Raw genomic sequence first — 18,867 nt, forward strand, 5'->3', positions numbered from 1 at the left:
CTGTATCCATGGGACCATGGTTACCATCACCTTCAACCTTGAGGATCTTTCTTTTTATGGTCCAGAGAGGCTAGGGACGTGGGCACCTATCCCTCCTTGGAAGGATGAGAGGAGTGGATATTTCTCTCAAAGAGCCAATTTCTACTTACATCCATTTCTAGCTTGTCAGAAAATGTAGCAATGCCTGAGTAAGAAAAAACGAGCTCCAACAACCATCGGTGTCTCTTGTGCCCTCCGCTATAGTGAGCTGACACCAGAGTCCAAGACTGATACGAATAAGGTGCTCACTGGCTGATGAGCCACCCAGCTGGGGTCAGCCTGTGCCCAGCAGAGCCCCAGTGACAGCACTAAGCTGAAGGTCACTGCTGAAATTTTAAACTGGAGATCCCCAGACTGAATAGAGTAAGAACCAAACCAAACCAAAACAAAAAAGCCAAAAAAAAAGAAAAAAAGAAAAAACCCAAAACAAAACAAAACGAAAAACCCGTATCAAGGCCAGTATGTCTCTTGGCAGGCACACAAGGTCTGGCATTGGGGACTGGTCAGCTATCAAAGCCCAAACACAGCACCTTTGATGAAAGCAAAGGCTTCGTCTGGCTGGTATCTCTCTGTCCTCCCTCCCTGTCCCATTCGCCCTGCCCCCCACCTCACTTCCCTCTTCCCCACACCCTTCAAAAAGAGTCCATTTGCTGAGGTTTCCTTTTAAGTAATCCAAAAGCAGAATAAAAGTGCTAAAAAATTTAATTAATGTCAAGGCCTTTCAGAAAAAGAGTTCCGTCTAACCAGAGGTAGACCTGCCTTATAGAGCAGACAACCTTTCTCAAAGGGACAGCCTATTTAGTCCCCAGGAGAGTAGCTGCCATTCTTCCTACTAACGCCTGGCCCCCACCACAGGCAGAGCTAACCTTTCCACAAGACATCACGATACTGTCCTCTGCAAAGCTGACACTCAATTACCAAACAATCTAGTTATCAAAACAAACAGACATCGTGTTTTTACGTAAGTTTATGATTTTCCGTTGGGTCACGCTCAGGCTTGTCCTTAGCTGCGGCGTGGACAGACACAGCTGGGTCATCTGGGGTGGTCATCTAGAGCAGCTAGGGCCATTCAAGAAAACTCACTGAGATACAGACACAGGTCCACCCGTGTGGTGACCCCTGGGGGTACGTCTGCTCTAACCAAATAAAAAATGTTTACTGAAAAAAAAAAACAACTAAAATTGTGTACTTTATTTTATCAAAAGCTTATTAAGGTTGAATCTTTGAGTCAGGCACGGTAATGCACACCATTATCCGAGCAGAGGCAGGGACAGGCAGATCTCTCTGAGTTTGAGGCCAGCCTGAGTCACAGTCACACAGCAAGTTCCAGGATAACCAGAGCTACATAAGAGAAAAAAAATATCAACATTTCCTACTAATTTTTTTCTTAAGGGGACAGGGATGGGAGGTGTCTTCCTTTGAATTGCCCTCTCCAGATCCTAATTAATTTCTCTATCCACAAACTCAGCTTCCTTTGCTGATCCCAGAGAGCTGTGGTTCCTCTGGACTGGATCCCAGGGCCTTCCCTCTTATGAAGTCTTTCCTTCCGTGGCAGTATCTACTCTTGTGGCTTTGATTTTGATTCAATGTGGACATTTTTAGACTACACCTCAGCTCCCTGAGGATGAGAAGTCTCGGTATCTCTGTGTCTCTGATAGGGCACACCCCAAACAGAAGTTTCCATGCTCAGAGATCGCCCACCACCTTCCCAAAAGGAAAACACCCAACCAAAATAAGGACCCTTCCCTCCTGCATCTCCCATGGTAGTAATGAGCCCATCTCCCACCCCCACCTACACCCTTCCACTGCCAAAGCCGTGCCCCTGACCCCACCCCACCTCACCCAGCTCTCCGTACACTTGCCAGACTCTATACACATAATGTATTTTTGTTTGTTCATTTTAGATAAAATGTTACCATCTAACCCAGACCAGCTTTAAAGTTAAGATCTTCCTGGTTCAGACTCCCAAGGGCTGGGATTACAGACAGACACTAGCTCTCCAGACTAAAATGTATCTTGAATCCACCCTCTTTGTCTCGTTTGTTATTCAAGAGCCGAACTATCTCCTGTCCCCTCCCAACCCTCTTCCCCATAAGTCAGTCCTCCACAAAATGGCGGTGGGGGTGGGGGTGGGAGAGGGGGAGGGGGGGCAGGCATCTTCTACAACCCCAATCTGATCATGTTGTGCCTTTCAAAAGTTCCCTTCTGCATGCAGAGGAAATCTAAACTCTTTAGCCAAGGTCTAGATCAGTGTTGTCTCATGGAAACACCCCATGAATCACGTAAATAATCGAATGTTTCCTAACAAGTTTTTAAAATAGAAGATCAACAAGTAGAATTAATTTTAGTTGTATTTTCATTTAGCCCATTTCAAAGATGTTACCTTTCAGTACACGGTAACATAAAAACTACCAGTAAAGTACTTTATGTTTTCTTTAAGTTTTTAACCTCCACGTGTTCCTGCCCCCCGAGAAACTGTCACTCACCACCCATCTAAGCCAGGGTCCTCTGATGGCATATTCCTGATACAACGTCTTTTAGTACTTCTTGTATCAATGCATTTGTCCCAGGACCCCTAAACTGGGTGCTCCCTAAGGACAGGGGCCACATCTATGTCACTCTCCACTGGGCACTGGCCCCCAACACAATACCTCAAATAAAACCAGCTTAATAAAAATGCACGGACAAATGAACAGCAGATGAGCATTAAGTGTAAGAACAATGAAGCAGGAACTGCTTCAGTCCACTGGAGACAGCCAGGCCCTGATTAGGGTATGAGTGCAAGGGTGAGCTTCTATTCTACCACCCCGTATGACTGTTGTACCCTCAAACAGTGAGCAAGGCTGAAACCTGTTGCTGTGTCAGACCCAGATAATGGAGTCCTAGCAGGCACCAGCAATAATTCGTGGGAAACTTTCTCCTGCTATAGCTGCAGGCGAGGGATGTGATCTCTGGTTACACAGCAGGGATTAGGAGCCTCCCTGCTCTGCCTTCCTGAAGGAAGGAAGGAAATCAACCAGCCTGAGCCCCTCCTCCTCCATGCCCGTTTGAGCTACCCAATAAGAATGAGGTAATTCAGAAGAGTACACTAGTGGACCCAAGATCCTGAGGTTACCAGATCTGGGTGCTGGGATTTATGAGATCCCTGGCAGCTCGGATAGTCAGGGTAACATGAACTTCCCAGTGATCCTCAGGACCAGGTGTCCCCAGGAATTGACAACTAGTGACAAGGTGAGAGCTAAGAGCAAACCTGTGACCTACTCAAAGCAGGTGCCAAGGGAGTGGTGGCTCACGCTTCACTGTGAAAACTAGAATGCTGATGTTTAAGGACATGGTTTGCAACCAATTAGCCATCCCAGCATGCCCCAGGGTGGATTATTTTCAAATCAATTTCCAGTCACGTGGCTACTATGTTGCAAAAGAGGGGATCTGAACAGAGCTCATCCCTATTGGGGGTTATTCTGACTACAAAGTCATTCTGATCTCATATCTATTTGCAGGGAAATCTGCAACTACGGATCTCACAGGCTAGAAGGTTCCTCAGTCCTCCCTGTAAACACAGCCCTTCAACAAGGCAATATGAGCTTGTCCTTGGGGCACCTAGAGAGAGTTTGATATTTTGCTTCCAATCCTATAGGCTAGACAGGGTGATGACTGTTACAACCTGTGGAGTGGCTGTGACCCCAAGGTGTGCAGGTCACCCAGTCCAGGTCCCTGGAAGACAACTTCTCTCCCCCAAAGAACAAGAGCAGTTAGGAATTCTCTGGTGTGCATATCCTGGCCAGGCTGGGATGGCTGGCAGATTTGCTTATAGCTGTGGGTCTATTTACAATATGCCTTAGCAGATACTGTGGGAAGTAAACAAACTAAGATTTAAAGCCTGGTCCTTCCCAAGTAGCATGGGTAGAGAAAGACTGAATTAGAGCAGGTCTGCCTTGGGGGAGGGGGTGAGACCTAAGAAGCCCCACTAGACAAGGACCGCATTGTGTCACTCTCTGGATATTTTCTTAGTTGGGGTTTACAATCAGTTAAAACAAAAAAACCCTTTCCTTTCTCCCAGAACAGCTGGGAATGCACAGATCCCAGCCCCTCAGTTTCTTGTCAGGACAGAATTTAGGACTAGCAGCGGGCAGCTGGTAGACCTCCAGACAGTTCATTCTGGTCTCCTTCAAGATAGAAGCGTATAAGATAGGGGACCAGGCTCACCAGCTCTGACCCAGCTGCTCCTAGCCACAGCACATCAGGGACGACCAGAGCCAGGCTATGTCCCCTGTCTGGGATATCAGTAGTCCATCCACAACAGCGGCATTGACCCACATCAAGGAGGCACCACCAAACGTTGGTAAAACTCAACCCACTGGCTGTCCCTTTCTAGAGACATTCTTATGCTTAGAGCCGTTAAGAAGTCAGCATTACCCTAGTCATCGAATGAAAGGACCTTTCATTAAATAGCATCTATTAATCTACTAAATATATTCTTAAAACTCAAAAGACCATTTTCCTTCTGCATAGGGAAAGTCTGCAACCTGCAGGTGTGACACGTGCAAACCATGGGCGCCACATGTGGTCCCTTGCACTGCAGGTCTTCCGGTTCCGGTCTTGGAAAGGAAAGCCTGGTTTACTGGCTTGTCTGGGACAGCATCTTGCTTCATTGAGGAGAAAGCCATAGTTGGAGAATATTTCAGACAAGGGCACTGACAGACCAAGTCAAGCCTTTGATTTTCAGAGAAAAATATGCATGGATCCTGGGCTTGATTGCCTCGCCTCCTCCCTCCCCCAACACCACCACCACCTCTCCAAAGATCTGATGTGGAGGCAGGGGGTTAACTGCTGCTTGGGAAAGCAAGCTGGTTTTCACCAGGAATAATGGTGCAGATTTCGCGGCCACTGTCAGTGACAACACTTGTGCCCAGTCAGTCACAGTCCTTGGTGCAGACTCATGAAACCCCACATTGTCCTGCCACATGTGCCCACAGCACAAGATGAGGAAGGAATTAGTCCCACACAGCTGTTCCCAGGAATGTGTGCCTCCACATACCCACAGGCAGGAAAAGGGCCCAGGCCCTGATCTCTAAGCGATCCTGGCAACACAGACATCCCCACAGAAACCGGGCTGCCTTCAGCTCATGGAGAGTTCTAGATTCAAATCCAAATCCATCCGTGAAGGCGAATGAACCAAAGGGACAGCAACCTAATGACACTAATGTCAAAGGAAATCCTGTCTGCAGGCCTCTTGGAGAAGCCTGGCTGTGCATCTGGAACAAAGGCTCTCCTGTGACATCAAGCAGCAGGCTTAAGGACTCTCTGGCTTCTGGCTTTGGCCACTTTTCAAAACCACAAGTACACCCAAGGGCAGCCAAGACAGGGAGAAAGCTGAGAGATATGGTCTACGGAAGAGAAGAGCAACTTCCTTTTCCAGGCTGGCCTTCGGACTCTTGGCAACTGAGGATCTATTCTCCCCAAAGCTGATGTCTGAGGTGTTAGGGTGTTAGACGGGAGACTCCCCTCTTTCACTCAAGCAGACAGTTCAGGGGTGCCAACAGCTGCACCGATGTCATGGAGGCCGTGGAGCACAGTGTCTGGGGAATGGCCAGCAAACACCATCCCTTCTCCCCAAACTCAGTAATCCACTAGGGTATATGCTTAGGTGCTTCCGTAACTCTCAAGCCATTACCTCAATTGATGATGATGGTGATGTTGAGAAGAAGGGGAGGAAAAAGAGCAAGAGGAAGAAGAGATTTGCCATGCCTTATACAGGGTTTTGATGTTCCAATAAGAATATGGATAAATGCTTTAAGATTATTTTTTTTTTTTTTGGTTTTTGTTTTCATTTTTGAGACATGATTTCTCTGTGTAGCTCTGGCTGTCTTGGAACTCACTCTGTACATGAGGCCGGCCTCAAACTCAGAGATCCACCTGCTATACCACCAAGTCCTTTAAGATATCTTAAAGCTATAAAAATGTAAGAGCTATAAATAACACCCTTATTCATAAAAGGGAGGATATGATATACGTAGGTATGTCAGCTTAAGAACTGTAAACTTTTGGGTCTCAAGGGAGACTCTGTCTACTTTGTTCAAGGCCTCTCATGGGACAGCTGTTCAAATAATTTTCAATTACAGTAAAAGTCACAGTTTAATGATTAATAAGCTAGGCATGTTCTCTGTAAAAATGGCAAATCTGGGACAATTCAGGAATACAGTAGTTCCCTTATCTCCGAACGGTGTTTGAAGTCACAGTTGGTACTGGACCCTGCATGTGCTGTTTTGTCCTAGACGCAGTTTTGGTAAAGTATAATTTATACATCAGGCACAGTAAGAGAATGACAGCAATACCAAATCATAACAACCACAATAATATAGGGCATATCTTGGCAACTTCAGCATGCAACTTGTTTATTAGAAACTTTCAGTCCTCACTTTTACAAAGCTCTTTAGAGCTGCTCTTTGGCATCTCAGAGTTGCCAACATCACTACTCCTTATGTTTTGGCGCCATTAAGAAGTCAAGCGATGGCTACCTGAACACATACATATGCCAGACCATAGCAGTCAAAATGACTTCTAAGAGACTAATTCTGGGGGCAGGGAGGGTAGCATATACAGTTTGGGTATATGACACCAGGACACGATTCTGAGTAGGACAGAACAGAACATAGTGAGGTTCCCTCATGCTACTCAATGGCTTACACTGACAACTCATGAGTTATTTCTAGAATGTTCCATTTTTCAAGCTAACAGCTGGAAGTGGGTAACTGAAACTCCAGAGAGCAAAAGTTCAGGTAAAGGATCTACAAGACACAAAGGCATTTGTCGAATCATTGCCTTCTATGGGTAGGTGGGGTACACAGGAACAGGTAGTTTAGGATGTCCTCGAGGACCTACCATTGCCACGACAACAAGTGTGAGGAGACCAGAAAGTTCTCATAGTCTGCATCTGACCAGGTTGCCATGGACTGAAATGATCGGTGGGTGGTGGAGATGTGCCTCGCTCCCTTCCACTCCAAGCTGTATCCGCTGTAGAGGTTCTACCACTCATTGTAGCCATTGTGACACTTCTGGTAAAGCCTCTCTCTGCAGAACCTTGGGTTCTCATTGCTGCTCCTCAGCTCTAACCTCTCCTGTACAAACTCTTCCCTCATATCATGGTTTATTTCAAAAGTGAATTGAGGCAGCTCATTACCTTACTGGAATATTTTTTTAAAGGAGAAAAATAAAAAGTCATGTACCCAAAATCTCAAAAATTGAGAGTTTTTGGCTTAAAAAAGAAAACATGTTGGAAAATTAATCTGTTGATAATGAGTCTAAACGGGACTTCATAAGCCTTTGGCATACCACCTACAGCCTTCCCGCTCTGCATGACTTGTGCAGGATATTCATTTGGTACTTCCTGTATTTCTCTTAAATGAGTTTTTGAGTGAAGAAAAAATATGAATTTAGATTAGTGAGGCCATGAACAATAAACAAGCCCGAGATCAACAGGACTTGTTAATTCTTCTGCAGCTAGGACTTCAAACTGAGGCCTCGCACCCACCCTCTGATATGATCTCTTCTGGAGCTTGACCTCTGTTCACGTCAATTCTCCAATAAAAAAAGCTTGGAACTGCCTGCAGGTTAGCGTTTGGACTATGGGTGTTTATGAAGAATTTCCTAGAGACAGAAGGAGACTCCACTGCTACCTCCAGCCCAGCAACCCCGCTCTACAGTCCTCCCCTGTGTACACTGGCATTTGGTCAGGGAGGACCTCACAGCTTTAAGGTGTGGCTCTGTGAACTGTCTGTGTCTGGTACCCGGTAGATAGCTAGCTCAAGAAGAGATTAGTTAAGAAAATGTGCTACCCAACAAGCCAACCATAACAGCCAGTTTATCTGCATCTTGCAGCCTGACACTGATTGGTGCTTGCTTCTGGCAGTCACCGTCCTCACCCTTGCCTATTGGATGCCAGTGATGCCATAGTAACAAAACAACCCCCCTCCCCCAACTCTCTCTCCGTTCATTTCAGCAGGAGGCTGCCTGATGGCTCTTTATGCTAGGAAGTACACATCTGGGTTTTCCAGTCCCCAGGACAAGCATCTGAGAGCTGACATTAGAAACACCTCGGGGTTCTCTAAACACTGTGCACGGACAGTATCTGGGTTTCACCTGTTTCCCTCTCAGTCTCTTATTGTGCAACTCAAGTCGATGCTTCACTCTTGTCTGCCTAACTCCTGCCCCCAATTAACCTACCGTTCGCTTCTCAACCCACCCCAGTTGCAGGCCACACCAGCTTTCTCTGGGGGGTGCAGACACACCAAACCTGCTCTCGGCTCCAGCTCTTTGATTTTAGAGAATCTATGCTCATTAAGTAGTTGTCTGAGGTCCAAAATGACCACTTCTTTAAAGACCGTTACAGATACAAAACAATAACCCCCATGCCCCCATGTCCATCTATCTCAGTGTTTAGTAGTCAGTCATCTTATGTAATTACTTGTATCTGATCTCTCACTGAAATGGAGTTGGGAAAAGGAGTTGCTTCAGATGCAGAAGGACGAAAGCAGATTGCTGTAATGCTTTGGCTGCTAGGGTATTCTCCATGCTGGACCAACCCTATAAGTACTCAAGAGGACTAGGGAGGACTGTGCCACTGAACCCCTGGGGCCTATAAAAATCAATAATGAACATAGGTGTTCAGTGTACAGATAGAGCCAAAAAAGTGAGCCAGGGTTAGAGTAGCTTTCTTTGCTCTAAGGGCAGAAACAGCCCAGTTCTTTGCCTGACACCATCACATGCTCCGATCTACAGGGAAAGAAGCACGGTTCCCAAACTGGCTCTCACAGGCAGAAGCCAATCACAGCCCCGCCATGATGAACCCTGCAGCATTTGCAGCGGTGAGGCCTACAGACCCAGAGCCCTGGCCTTCAGCAGGGAGAAACCAATCCTTCCCCAGCAATACCATGAAGCTGATTTGGTAATGCGACCACACAAAAATTTTATTTTGGCATATGGACAGCTAAAGGAAATAATGGATCCTAACTTACATATGCCTTGGCATTGCTACAGAGTTAAATGGATGCAGTTCAGAATTCAATACTATGATTATTTTTTTTTGATGTGTTTTCTTTGAAGGGTCTTATTGCAGCAAGTTATATATTTTTAAATCTCAAATATTAGATGGTAAGAAATTATTAAAAAAAAAACATACGTATGCTGTGGTTACATACAGTTTAAATCAGAATCCTAACCCTTAAAAGGCCCATGTGAAAATGTTTAGATAAAATAAGTTTATGAGAAAATGAGACTTGCGGCTCGTTTCACTAATACTAAAGGAGGGAAGAGAGGGAGAAACAAAGGTGAAAGCTGACTGGATCCGCTGGTAACTGCTGAGGTGCAGTGATGGCTTTACCGAAGCCACGCTAGTCTCTTGGGCTACGGATGCAGTTCACAGGCCGAGTACTTGCCTCACATATGTAAAGCCCAGGGTCCTTCTGTCTATCCTTCTTTCTGGTGTCAAGGATGCTGAACTTCACATACGCCAGAAGGAAGGACAGACAGAGGGAAGAGAGAAAGGGCAGATGGGACTCATACAGCTTTGCGTACACTTAACATAAAGCCCTTGAGGAAGACGATGTTCACTCAGGAAGTGACAGGCGTTACCTGAAGGCGAAGCTGTCCCCTTTCCAGTCTGGCAGTGGTTTTTCCAGGATGAGGTCCTGGGTCAGAGGTGAGCTCTGTCGTGGGGACTTGGAGTGAGGGAGGGTGCCCATGTGACTGGCACTGTCACAGGACCGTATGGGAGGAGGGCCTTTTTTCTTCCGTGGAAGAGTGCCGTGTATGGACACGTCTGGATAGGCCTCTGTGCGGTGCTCAGCGAGAGGGGACTTGCTGCTCAGGAGGTCCATGGACGAGGCCAAAGGGAACTGGTGATTCACAGGCATGTGTCTGGGAAGGCTTGCAAATTTTCCCGCAGCCATGATTCTTAATCTAAGGAGGGAAAGAGAGGGAAAGGTAAAAGTAAGACAGATACAAGAAACTGGAAAAAGTCATGAGACAGCAAAAGGCAGACACTGTCTAAAGACATCACTAGTAGAACCTTGAATAGAGTTTGCTCTTCTCTTCTCTTCTCTCTCTCTTCTCTCTCTCTTCTTTCTCTCTTCTCTCTTTTCTCTCCTCTCTCTTTCTCTCTCTTTTCTCTCTCTTTTCTCTCTTCTCTCCTCTCTCTTTCTCTCTCTTCTCTCTTCTCTCTTTCTCTCTCTTTCTCTCTCTCTTCTCTCTCTCTTCTCTCCTCTCTGTCTCTCTCTTCTCTCTCTTCTCCTCTCTCTCTTCTCTCCTCTCTCTCTCTGTCTCTCTCTCTGTCTCTGTCTCTCTCTCTGTCTCTCTCTGTCTCTCTCTCCCTCTTTCTCTCTTTCCTTCAGGATTCTGTAGAGAAATTCAGCTGGATGGGCAGCAAATCCAAATAGATGAACACAACCCCAGGTTGTTAGAGGCATGGGAGCCATTTTATCATTACGGAAGGGGAGGACACAATTAAGGGGAAAAGACTGTTATCCGAAGGACTGGCAATAAACACCAGTAAAAACACTGTAAGCCGTCTGATGATGGCTACACTGATGCACCTCCCAGCAAATGAGAAAACGGTCAGGGATGATTGGAATTCTTCAGCTGCTGGAGTTTCTGCAGTGCCAGACCAAAATCGTGCTACCCACAATGATAGGGCAGCTTCTCTGGCAAAGGCTTGAGGCTTATAAATAAATCTCTGTATTCCAATTAACCGAGGCAGGGTCAGGGGTCAGGATGGCCCTCTCTTCCACGCATCAGCAAGCTCAGTTGCAGCAAGAAGCCATCGGGTGTTAACACCCTGTAGACTATTTTTCAAGAGGAGACTGGAGCCTGCCAGCCAGCGGCACAGGTGAGCAGTGCCCACAGGTAGATGTAAAATCAGAGAAGAAGAAAAAGGTTAGGGGGGAAAGAATAAGAAAGTGGGGGCGGGACAAAGCCATAGAGGAAAATGGCGGTCGAGGTAGCAGCAGCAGCTCCTACAACTGTTCCCAGGGATGCAGGGATGGCTGGCAGTCATTTGCCTGGAACAATGCTTCATCTCCAAACTAAACTACAGTTTCACGCATTATATAAGACCCATCAAGGCCAACACACGCATCAAACAGGAGCTCTAGTTAAAACAAAAAAAAGTAACAATTCCCTGGATACCCAAAGTCCCAGAGGATGTCCTACAGTGCCTATGAGATCCAACTAGGGTCTGCACATCACCATGGAGCAGCTGAAGTCCACAGCCAGTTCTCAAGCTCACAGAGCCCATTCCTCACCGGCCTTTCCATTGCAATGGTCAGGGGGAAAGACCTTGAAGGGATAGCAGCCCTGCAGAATTGGCTCTACACAGGCATTATGGGCTTGGCATAGCCACCACTCTGTGAGCTCACAGAGGCAGCAATGGAATAAAGAGTTTGCAAAAGAAACATACTTTGTATGCGAAGCCACACAAATCTACTGCTACACGGGTCAGAGAGACTACGTGTAGGAGTGCTGGGAACTGGGCAGAATATACTCACGAATATAGTCCTAACCCTGCCCTCTGCTCTTTGCCAGACTTGATAACCCAGAAGCTTGTCTGCTGCACGTGAGACCACATAGAAAGCTTGGCTCACAAGGGATGTAGAAAAACAGGGTGGTGAGTCCTGGGAGGGGCCCTCCCGTCCTGGCCAGTTCCTGGCACTCTGTCAGCACTTACTCAATGTTAATCATTGTTATTTAAAAAGGAAAAAAAAAATCAAAATTTCCTAGCCCTCTACCTGACCACCGGTGATGCAAACGAACTAGCAGTCCCCAACCCGACTCCCACCCACCACCCATCCACTCAGCTGTGAACTGCCTCTGTTCGAGCTTTCGTCGCCCTCCTTCCTCATTCACAGGCCTGCACCATCTCAAAGAGGTAGGGAGAGAGACGCAGCATGCACCATTAGTACCATACAAAACATCTCCATGTGTAAAGGCCATGCTGTTGATCAAGTTTATTCCAGGAGCCAAGAGGAACAAAAGTGACTTCAGCCAAAATGACTTTGACTTCTCTGCACATCCAAGTTTGAGTTAAGTTTGAGATTGCACTAATAAGACTCTAAGTTGCCCCTCTCGAATACCCTTAATCTCAATTTATTCTGATAAGAAAGCCTGTTAAAGTCTTCTTTTCCTGTTTTTAATTTGATAAACATTTAAGTACCACTGGGTATAGTGCAGAGAGCTCCAACCTAGAACTCATAAACAGCAACCATGTTGGAAGGAATAACAGTCAATTTTGACAGACGTACTCCCAGAGATTGGAGAGAAGACAAGAGACAGATAAATATTGAACGTATCAGGAAAAGTCCTCTATGAGGACACTGTAACACCAGAGCCATAAAAGTATGAAAGCATCCCCACACACCAAGCACATTTCAGGCCATGGCTTGTGGCTTGAGTGGAGAAGTCGAGAAACGTTTCCTGAAAGACCTATAGCTTAGGCGAGGAGTCTTAAAGGCTCTGCAAAGTGTCTGGACGTGTGGGGAGTGCCAGAGAAGACCTGTATGAGAGAGATCTGGTCTGTAACTTGTTAAGTGGCTCTGGTAATTCTGGAAAGGGAAGCCAGGGGCATCACTTGGACAGATGGCAGTAAACTATGAAGAACAATGAAGAACTTCGACCTCAGGACGTGGCCAAGAGGAAGGACAGGACAGAGTGTAGAGTCATTAGGGGCTCAAGGTCCCATGTTGGAAGGAAGGAAGGCAGGGCCATGGGAAGACAGCATGATGCTATTCTCAACAAGAGGCCTCAGAAGGGATCCAGGCAGGAAGAAGATAAGCTCACCAACTGGAACTGTGTGTGAGGCACCAGGGGACAGTTCAGTGTAGACAGAGGTTAGAGTCCGTTATGTGAGACAGGCTCCAGAAGGAGCCATCCACACGAGGGCATAAGCCAGAACACTCAGTAGTTACCGCCTATGTTAGCGGATACGAAAGTATCTCCCACGCTACCAGGAACTATCAACAAAACATGAACTTTGCCCCTGCCTCTCACCATGGCTGCCTCAAGCCTGTTGGGACCAAAGTAGAGAATACGTTCTGAAAACACACACACACACACACACACACACACACACACACACACACAAACACACACACACACACACCTTCAGTCTGGTTTTGTGTAAGAATCTTATAGGGATTGTTTACAGTGTTGCTCAACCACAGACCAGATTCTAAAATCAGAATCTCTGTGGGCAGGACACTCATCAGCCTTTTTAAAGCTCTATGGCACTGCCCAGTCTGGAACCAGGATTAAGAAGACAGCATTGGGGATTCTCTTAGGTAGAGAGCATCTTTCACATAAATTGTCTACCTGGGTAACAGAATCAAATAGTCCAGGCCCTCAGATATGGCTGACACTGTACTAGGTCTTCAAAACAAAAACAAAACCAAGCAATATGCGGTGACCTAGACCTTACCAGGTTAATATTTTATAGAGGAAGTTTACAGTAAGAGTAAATGTTAGGGGGCTGGAGGGATGGCTCAGTAATTAAGAGCACTAGTTGCTCTTCCAGAAGACTTGGATTCAATTCCAGGCACCTCCATGGTAGATCATGACTGTCTGTAACTCCAGTTCCAAGGAATCTGACACCTTCATTCAGGCATATATGCAAGCAACACACATAAAATTTAAAAAAATAATTCTTTAAAAAAAAACCCAGAAGAGTAAATGTTGGTAGTCCAATTTTATTTTCCCAGTTCAGAGGAATAATGTTCATTCACTTGACGTACTTTCAGTGAGGGCTCACAGCGCACTAAAACTGGGAGCTATAACAAGGCTCCGCTCTCAAGAAACCTGAGGGATAGGGAGTCCAACAGAACCACATAAACACAACAACAAACCAGGCAACACCCCAGTCATAAGTACCCTCAAAGAGTCCAAAACAGAACAAGTGAAATAATAAAAGGTGCTGGCTGGAGAAAAAGATAACTTTGTGATACGCTGGTCTGGGAGGGTCTTTCTGAAGGACTTACGATGACATGAGATCCAAAGGCGCAAGGGATAAGGGACAGGGCAAGAAGAGATCTGAAGGCAGTTCCGGTCAGGGGAAGGATTTCAGTCCCACCTGGGAGTAAGTGGCTCAAGCAACTGTACAGAGCTTCTAAACTCTGGCTCCCGGGTATTCATTCCTCACATGCAGATGTTTCTGTGACAATGCCACTTGTCATTAAACATTTCTTATGTACCATTTGGTCTTTTAAAAAAAAGGTCTGACTCAGAACCAGGGTCCTGGAGCCAGTATTTACCACCTCCAACCTCCGCCCTGCCTCTGGCATAGTAGCTATAAGGTCTGGGACAAGCCACACCACACTCTGACAGTCAGCGGGTCATTTGTTAAAGGTGTTAAAGTCTTCCTGGATTGTTGTGGAAATTAAATGTGATCGTGCTCACAAGTCTCTGACACACAGCAAGCGAGAGGATCTCCTCAAGCCATGAGGGAGCCATGTCTGCAGAGCTAATTTACTGTGTCCCCACGGAAGTGGGGGTTCACAAGTGAAACCTTGGCAGCTGAGGAGGGAGACGTTTCAACCTACAACAGATGTAAACACAGCAAGCCCAGAGGACATAGGCACAAAAAGGGCACAGACTCCAAGTGAACCATACTCGTGCTTTCAAACAGACACCAGTGAAGACTTTGACCCTCTGCCTGTACTGTCAGATCCTCAAATACATACAAAGGTCAGATGATCCACTGATAGGAGAGTTGGAGAGTCTGGAACTCTGAGGGTAGGAGTGAGCCTCACTCACGATGAACTCCAGCAGCCTTGCAGCCTGCCTTCCTAGTTAGCCGCTGAGCTTTGAAAAGTTTAGGACCTCTGTCCAACTCACTTCTTCTATAAAGATGACAAACAATAAATGCTATAAAAACTGATGACCTTGCAAGCTGAGGCAGAGACAGACCGACTGCCCCACTTGCTTCATTTTTTCTGTTTTCTGAAATGGGATATTTTCTAATTACACTCACACAGGGCAATCCGATGGAAGGGCCTTAAGAACTTGTATATTTCAAACTGGAAATGCCACTACCTCAGCTGCCCTTACTTTGGCCCCGACAGAATTTGCAATTCAAATCTGTATGTAGTTCTGTCATCTTCTTTGCAAAGTCAGACAGTGAGGGCGGATGGAACGACTCCACAGATAAAATTGGCTTCTCCACTTAGAACTTGGGCTCGGCTTTAGGCATCGAGGGTGTCCTTTTGTTTTTGAAGTAACCTTATGAAGTCTAGCCAACCGATTGAAGTATGAATAATTCTTCCATGGATTGTATTTCAAGCAATACAGTGAAGGATTTACAGGGCAAGGTTCTTAAGATCAGTACCCATCTGACAAAGCAGTTCTTTCTTATCAATAGGAACTGAAATCTTGGTTACTCATCTTGGAAATGTCAGGCTTTTTCACAGCACTTGTGAGTGAGTTGGTGTTTGGCATGGTAAACTGTTTTCGTTATACTGGGTAGGCTTCCTGGCACACTCGCAGATGGGCAACCAGCTTAACCAGTGGGCTTCCGGATAACTGAGAGGCCCCTTCCCACTCAGCCTTATGGAGGCCCCCTCAGGATCTCACCTCCATAGGAGGAGGGGGGCGGGGACAGAATTAGGTAATCCGCTTCCAGACTGGCCTTCCCTGAGCCAGTGTACTTGCCATAGAGAGGTCTGTGGAACCTTGGGGGATAACAGTCAAGGTTGAAAAGACTCTCTGAACTCAGGGCTAGAGTTTCCATCCCTAACTGCTGTAGGAAAATTAAACACACACACACACAACACACACACAACACACACACACACACACACCCCACACACACACACACACACCACACACACCACACACACACACACACACACACACACACACACACACACACACACACACACACACACACACACACACTGGGGCTACTCCCCTCTTCACCTTGCTTCAAACAACTGTTAAACCTTAGTCCTGGGACGCGCTGCACCACAGCACCCGCTCCCTTTGCCAGGCGCCCTCTAAAGAGTGTCTACACAAGTTTTTAAGCGGCCGTAGACTAAGAGAGTAGAGGAAGATGGGCTGCGACCGGTCCCTCCTTCCTTTTGCCTTCCCCTCCCCGACTCAGGGGGGAAGCACACAACCAACTATTCATTCTTTCTCAACAAAGGGAAGGCGAGGGGAGGGAGATGTTGTCAACAGTTACTGGGCAGGCTCCTTCACTTTCTTTGCAAACTTCCCAAGAGATTAGTGGAGAAAGCCTCGGGCTTCCAGCAGAGGCGTCTGGGCCATCTCGTCTCCCCAGCTTAGACCAGACTCGGGCAAAACCGGACTGGACTAGAAGAGGGTTCGGAGCACCCGGAAAGATACCACCCCGGACCCCGAGAGTAGGTAGGGATGCTCGAGGCACATCACCAAGCTTCACACTGGGGAGTCCGGTATCCGATGATCCCCCACCAGGTCACAAATCTCATCCCCCCAACCCCACACACACACACACACACACACACACACACACACACACACACACACACACACACACACACACACACACACACACACACTTGGACCAACCCCCTCCCACGTCTAGTCTGCCTGGGTTCAGGAGGTACAAACACACTCAGGCTGCGCTCTTCCCCCGTGCCTAACTTTTCTTTACAGAACTTCTCAGTCCTGTCTCGCTACTACCGAGGGAGCCCAGGAGCCTGAGCCGGAACGCACCGGGCACACTCACCTCCCTGCGCCGCGCTCGGGGTCCGGATTTGCGGTTCAGCGCCGGGCTGCCCGCACCGCACTGCTCCGGGAGCTCGGGCGGCTCATGGTGTGCGGGCGTCCGCCGAGAGGCCGGGGCGGTCGGTCAGTGCGCGCGGCTGTCCCACTCCGGCTGCTGCTTGGCCCGGCCGCCGCAGGCTCAGCTCTGAGCCGGCGGCGCGCTCTCTGGCCCTCAACTGGTGATTTGCGGCTTCGCGGCCCCACCCCGCTCAGCCGATTCGCGGGCTGAGCCGAACCCCTGCGACATTTACATTCGGTGACCTCGTCTGGATCTCCCGGATTTGAGAGTTTTGACTCCCCCTTATCTCCCCCAAAAAGCTAGACTTCAAGTGTAGCTCAACCTCTTCCTCACTGAGCCTCACTCAACCGGACAGCAGCGCCTTAATCCACTCCTCCCCCTTCCCGGGGTTATTTAATTACGCAGCAGACCCGCGGCTCTGCAGACACCTGGCTGGCTTTCAATTTAAAAGGCTTTGATGGGACAAAGACCTAGGTAACCACAGCGCGAACCAGCCAGGGAGCAGGCAAATCAATGACTCTCACACGTGCGCATGGAGAGCCAAGTGGGTGGACGTGCACGCTGAACTAATGGCTCCGTGAGCCTACACATGCTAGCAGTTATCAAAACCTAGTTATCAAGTCACCTCTGCACTGTCTGGTGACTTGCTTTATGCCAAAGAGTGCTGTGGTACACCAGGGGGTGGGGGAGGGGAACAGTAAATGATATACTAAATCGTGGAGCCACCATGCCTACCCCACACCACACCCCAAATCAAATCCTGGTGGACTTCAGATCTAAATATAAAAGGTAAAACAGTTTAACGCTAAAGAAATTATCAAACAAAAACAAACAACAAACAAATAAAACCACAAGAAATTTTGCTTAAATACATGAAGTACTATCGCCAAAGGAAACCCGCTCACTCACATAACTGGCATTAAGAGCTCCCATACCATGAACGAAAACGCAAAGCAGACAGAACATAAGCAATCCTTGCACCCAATAAAGGAAGCAAGCGTATAGGGACTATATAGGGAGCACCTTTAGATCAGATGGGCAAGACAGAAGGGTCCCCTGGGAACAGGCCAAGTATTTTTATTTACACGGTGTCCTGGTTTGCTTCTCTGTTGCTGTGATGACCAAGAGCAACTTTGGGAAGTGTTTATTTGGCTTACAAGTTAAGGTCCATCATTGGATGAACCAGAAACAGAGCCAGTGAAGGAACAGGGCTCACTGGTTTGCTCTCCAAGGTTTCCTCAGCTTCTTTATGTAATCCAGGCCCACCTGCCCCGGGGTGGCACCTCCCACAGTGGGTTGAGCCCTCCCACATCAATCATTAATCAAGAAAATACCTCTCCCACATGCCCACAGGCCTATCTGATGAAGGTGATAGGTTCCCCCTTCCCAGGTGACTCTAGGTCAGTGGTTCTCTACCTGTGGGTTACGACCCCCTTGGGTGGATCTGAGAACTCTTTCAGAGAGGTCACATATCAGATATCCTGTATCTATATTCATAATTATCAATGAGCCAATACGTTTGCATTATGGGTACTCTGGGAAGAGCAGAGAAAGACGGGAAGAAAATGTCCTGAATCTGGACTGAGACAGGAGCATCCTAAACCGTGGAGCCCAGAGAACATTAAGGGATTAAGTACATCTACAAGCTCCCTCATGGTCAAGCTTTAAAAGCAGAGCCTTGACCTGTACTTGTAAACGCGTTACCTTCACAATAACCCCGCTTAACCCCTCCCCAGTGTCACCGTGGAAAGAGCCACTGGTTTAGTTTTGCTTTGAAGTTGCCTTTAAAAGGTGACCTGGTTCCAGAACATTAAGTTTCTTCCAGTAGATTTTGAGTCCAAGTCGGCAGAAGACGTTGTTATCGCACAATATTCAGAAGCTCTGGCCATGTCTGTGGGTAAAACTTTGTAAACTACCACATATGACAACAGAGTTGAGATTAAACTCTCCCAAGACCACAAGCTGTAGCAGTCACCTGCACTGTCAGCTGACCAGGACCACAGGAACCCGCTCAGCTCTGCTGG

At 47.3% G+C, this 18,867-nt stretch overlaps 1 protein-coding gene across 1 annotated transcript in view; it reads right to left on the reverse strand.

Moving 5' to 3' along the window:
* The window catches only part of LOC116895753 (breast cancer anti-estrogen resistance protein 3-like), a 35,273-nt gene extending 18,295 nt beyond the window's left edge, over window positions 1–16,978 (reverse strand). Inside the window, exons 1-2 of the mRNA XM_032896920.1 lie at window positions 16,787–16,978; window positions 9,670–9,996 (exon numbers count right to left, since the gene is read on the reverse strand). Coding sequence (XP_032752811.1) covers window positions 9,670–9,986 — 317 coding nt within the window. The 5' untranslated portion in view covers window positions 9,987–9,996; window positions 16,787–16,978. The remainder of the gene's footprint in view (window positions 1–9,669; window positions 9,997–16,786) is intronic.
* Window positions 16,979–18,867: the final 1,889 nt, after the last annotated feature.

The sequence above is a fragment of the Rattus rattus genome, chromosome 3 (genome assembly GCF_011064425.1).
Source record: "Rattus rattus isolate New Zealand chromosome 3, Rrattus_CSIRO_v1, whole genome shotgun sequence".
NCBI classification, from domain to species: domain Eukaryota; kingdom Metazoa; phylum Chordata; class Mammalia; order Rodentia; family Muridae; genus Rattus; species Rattus rattus.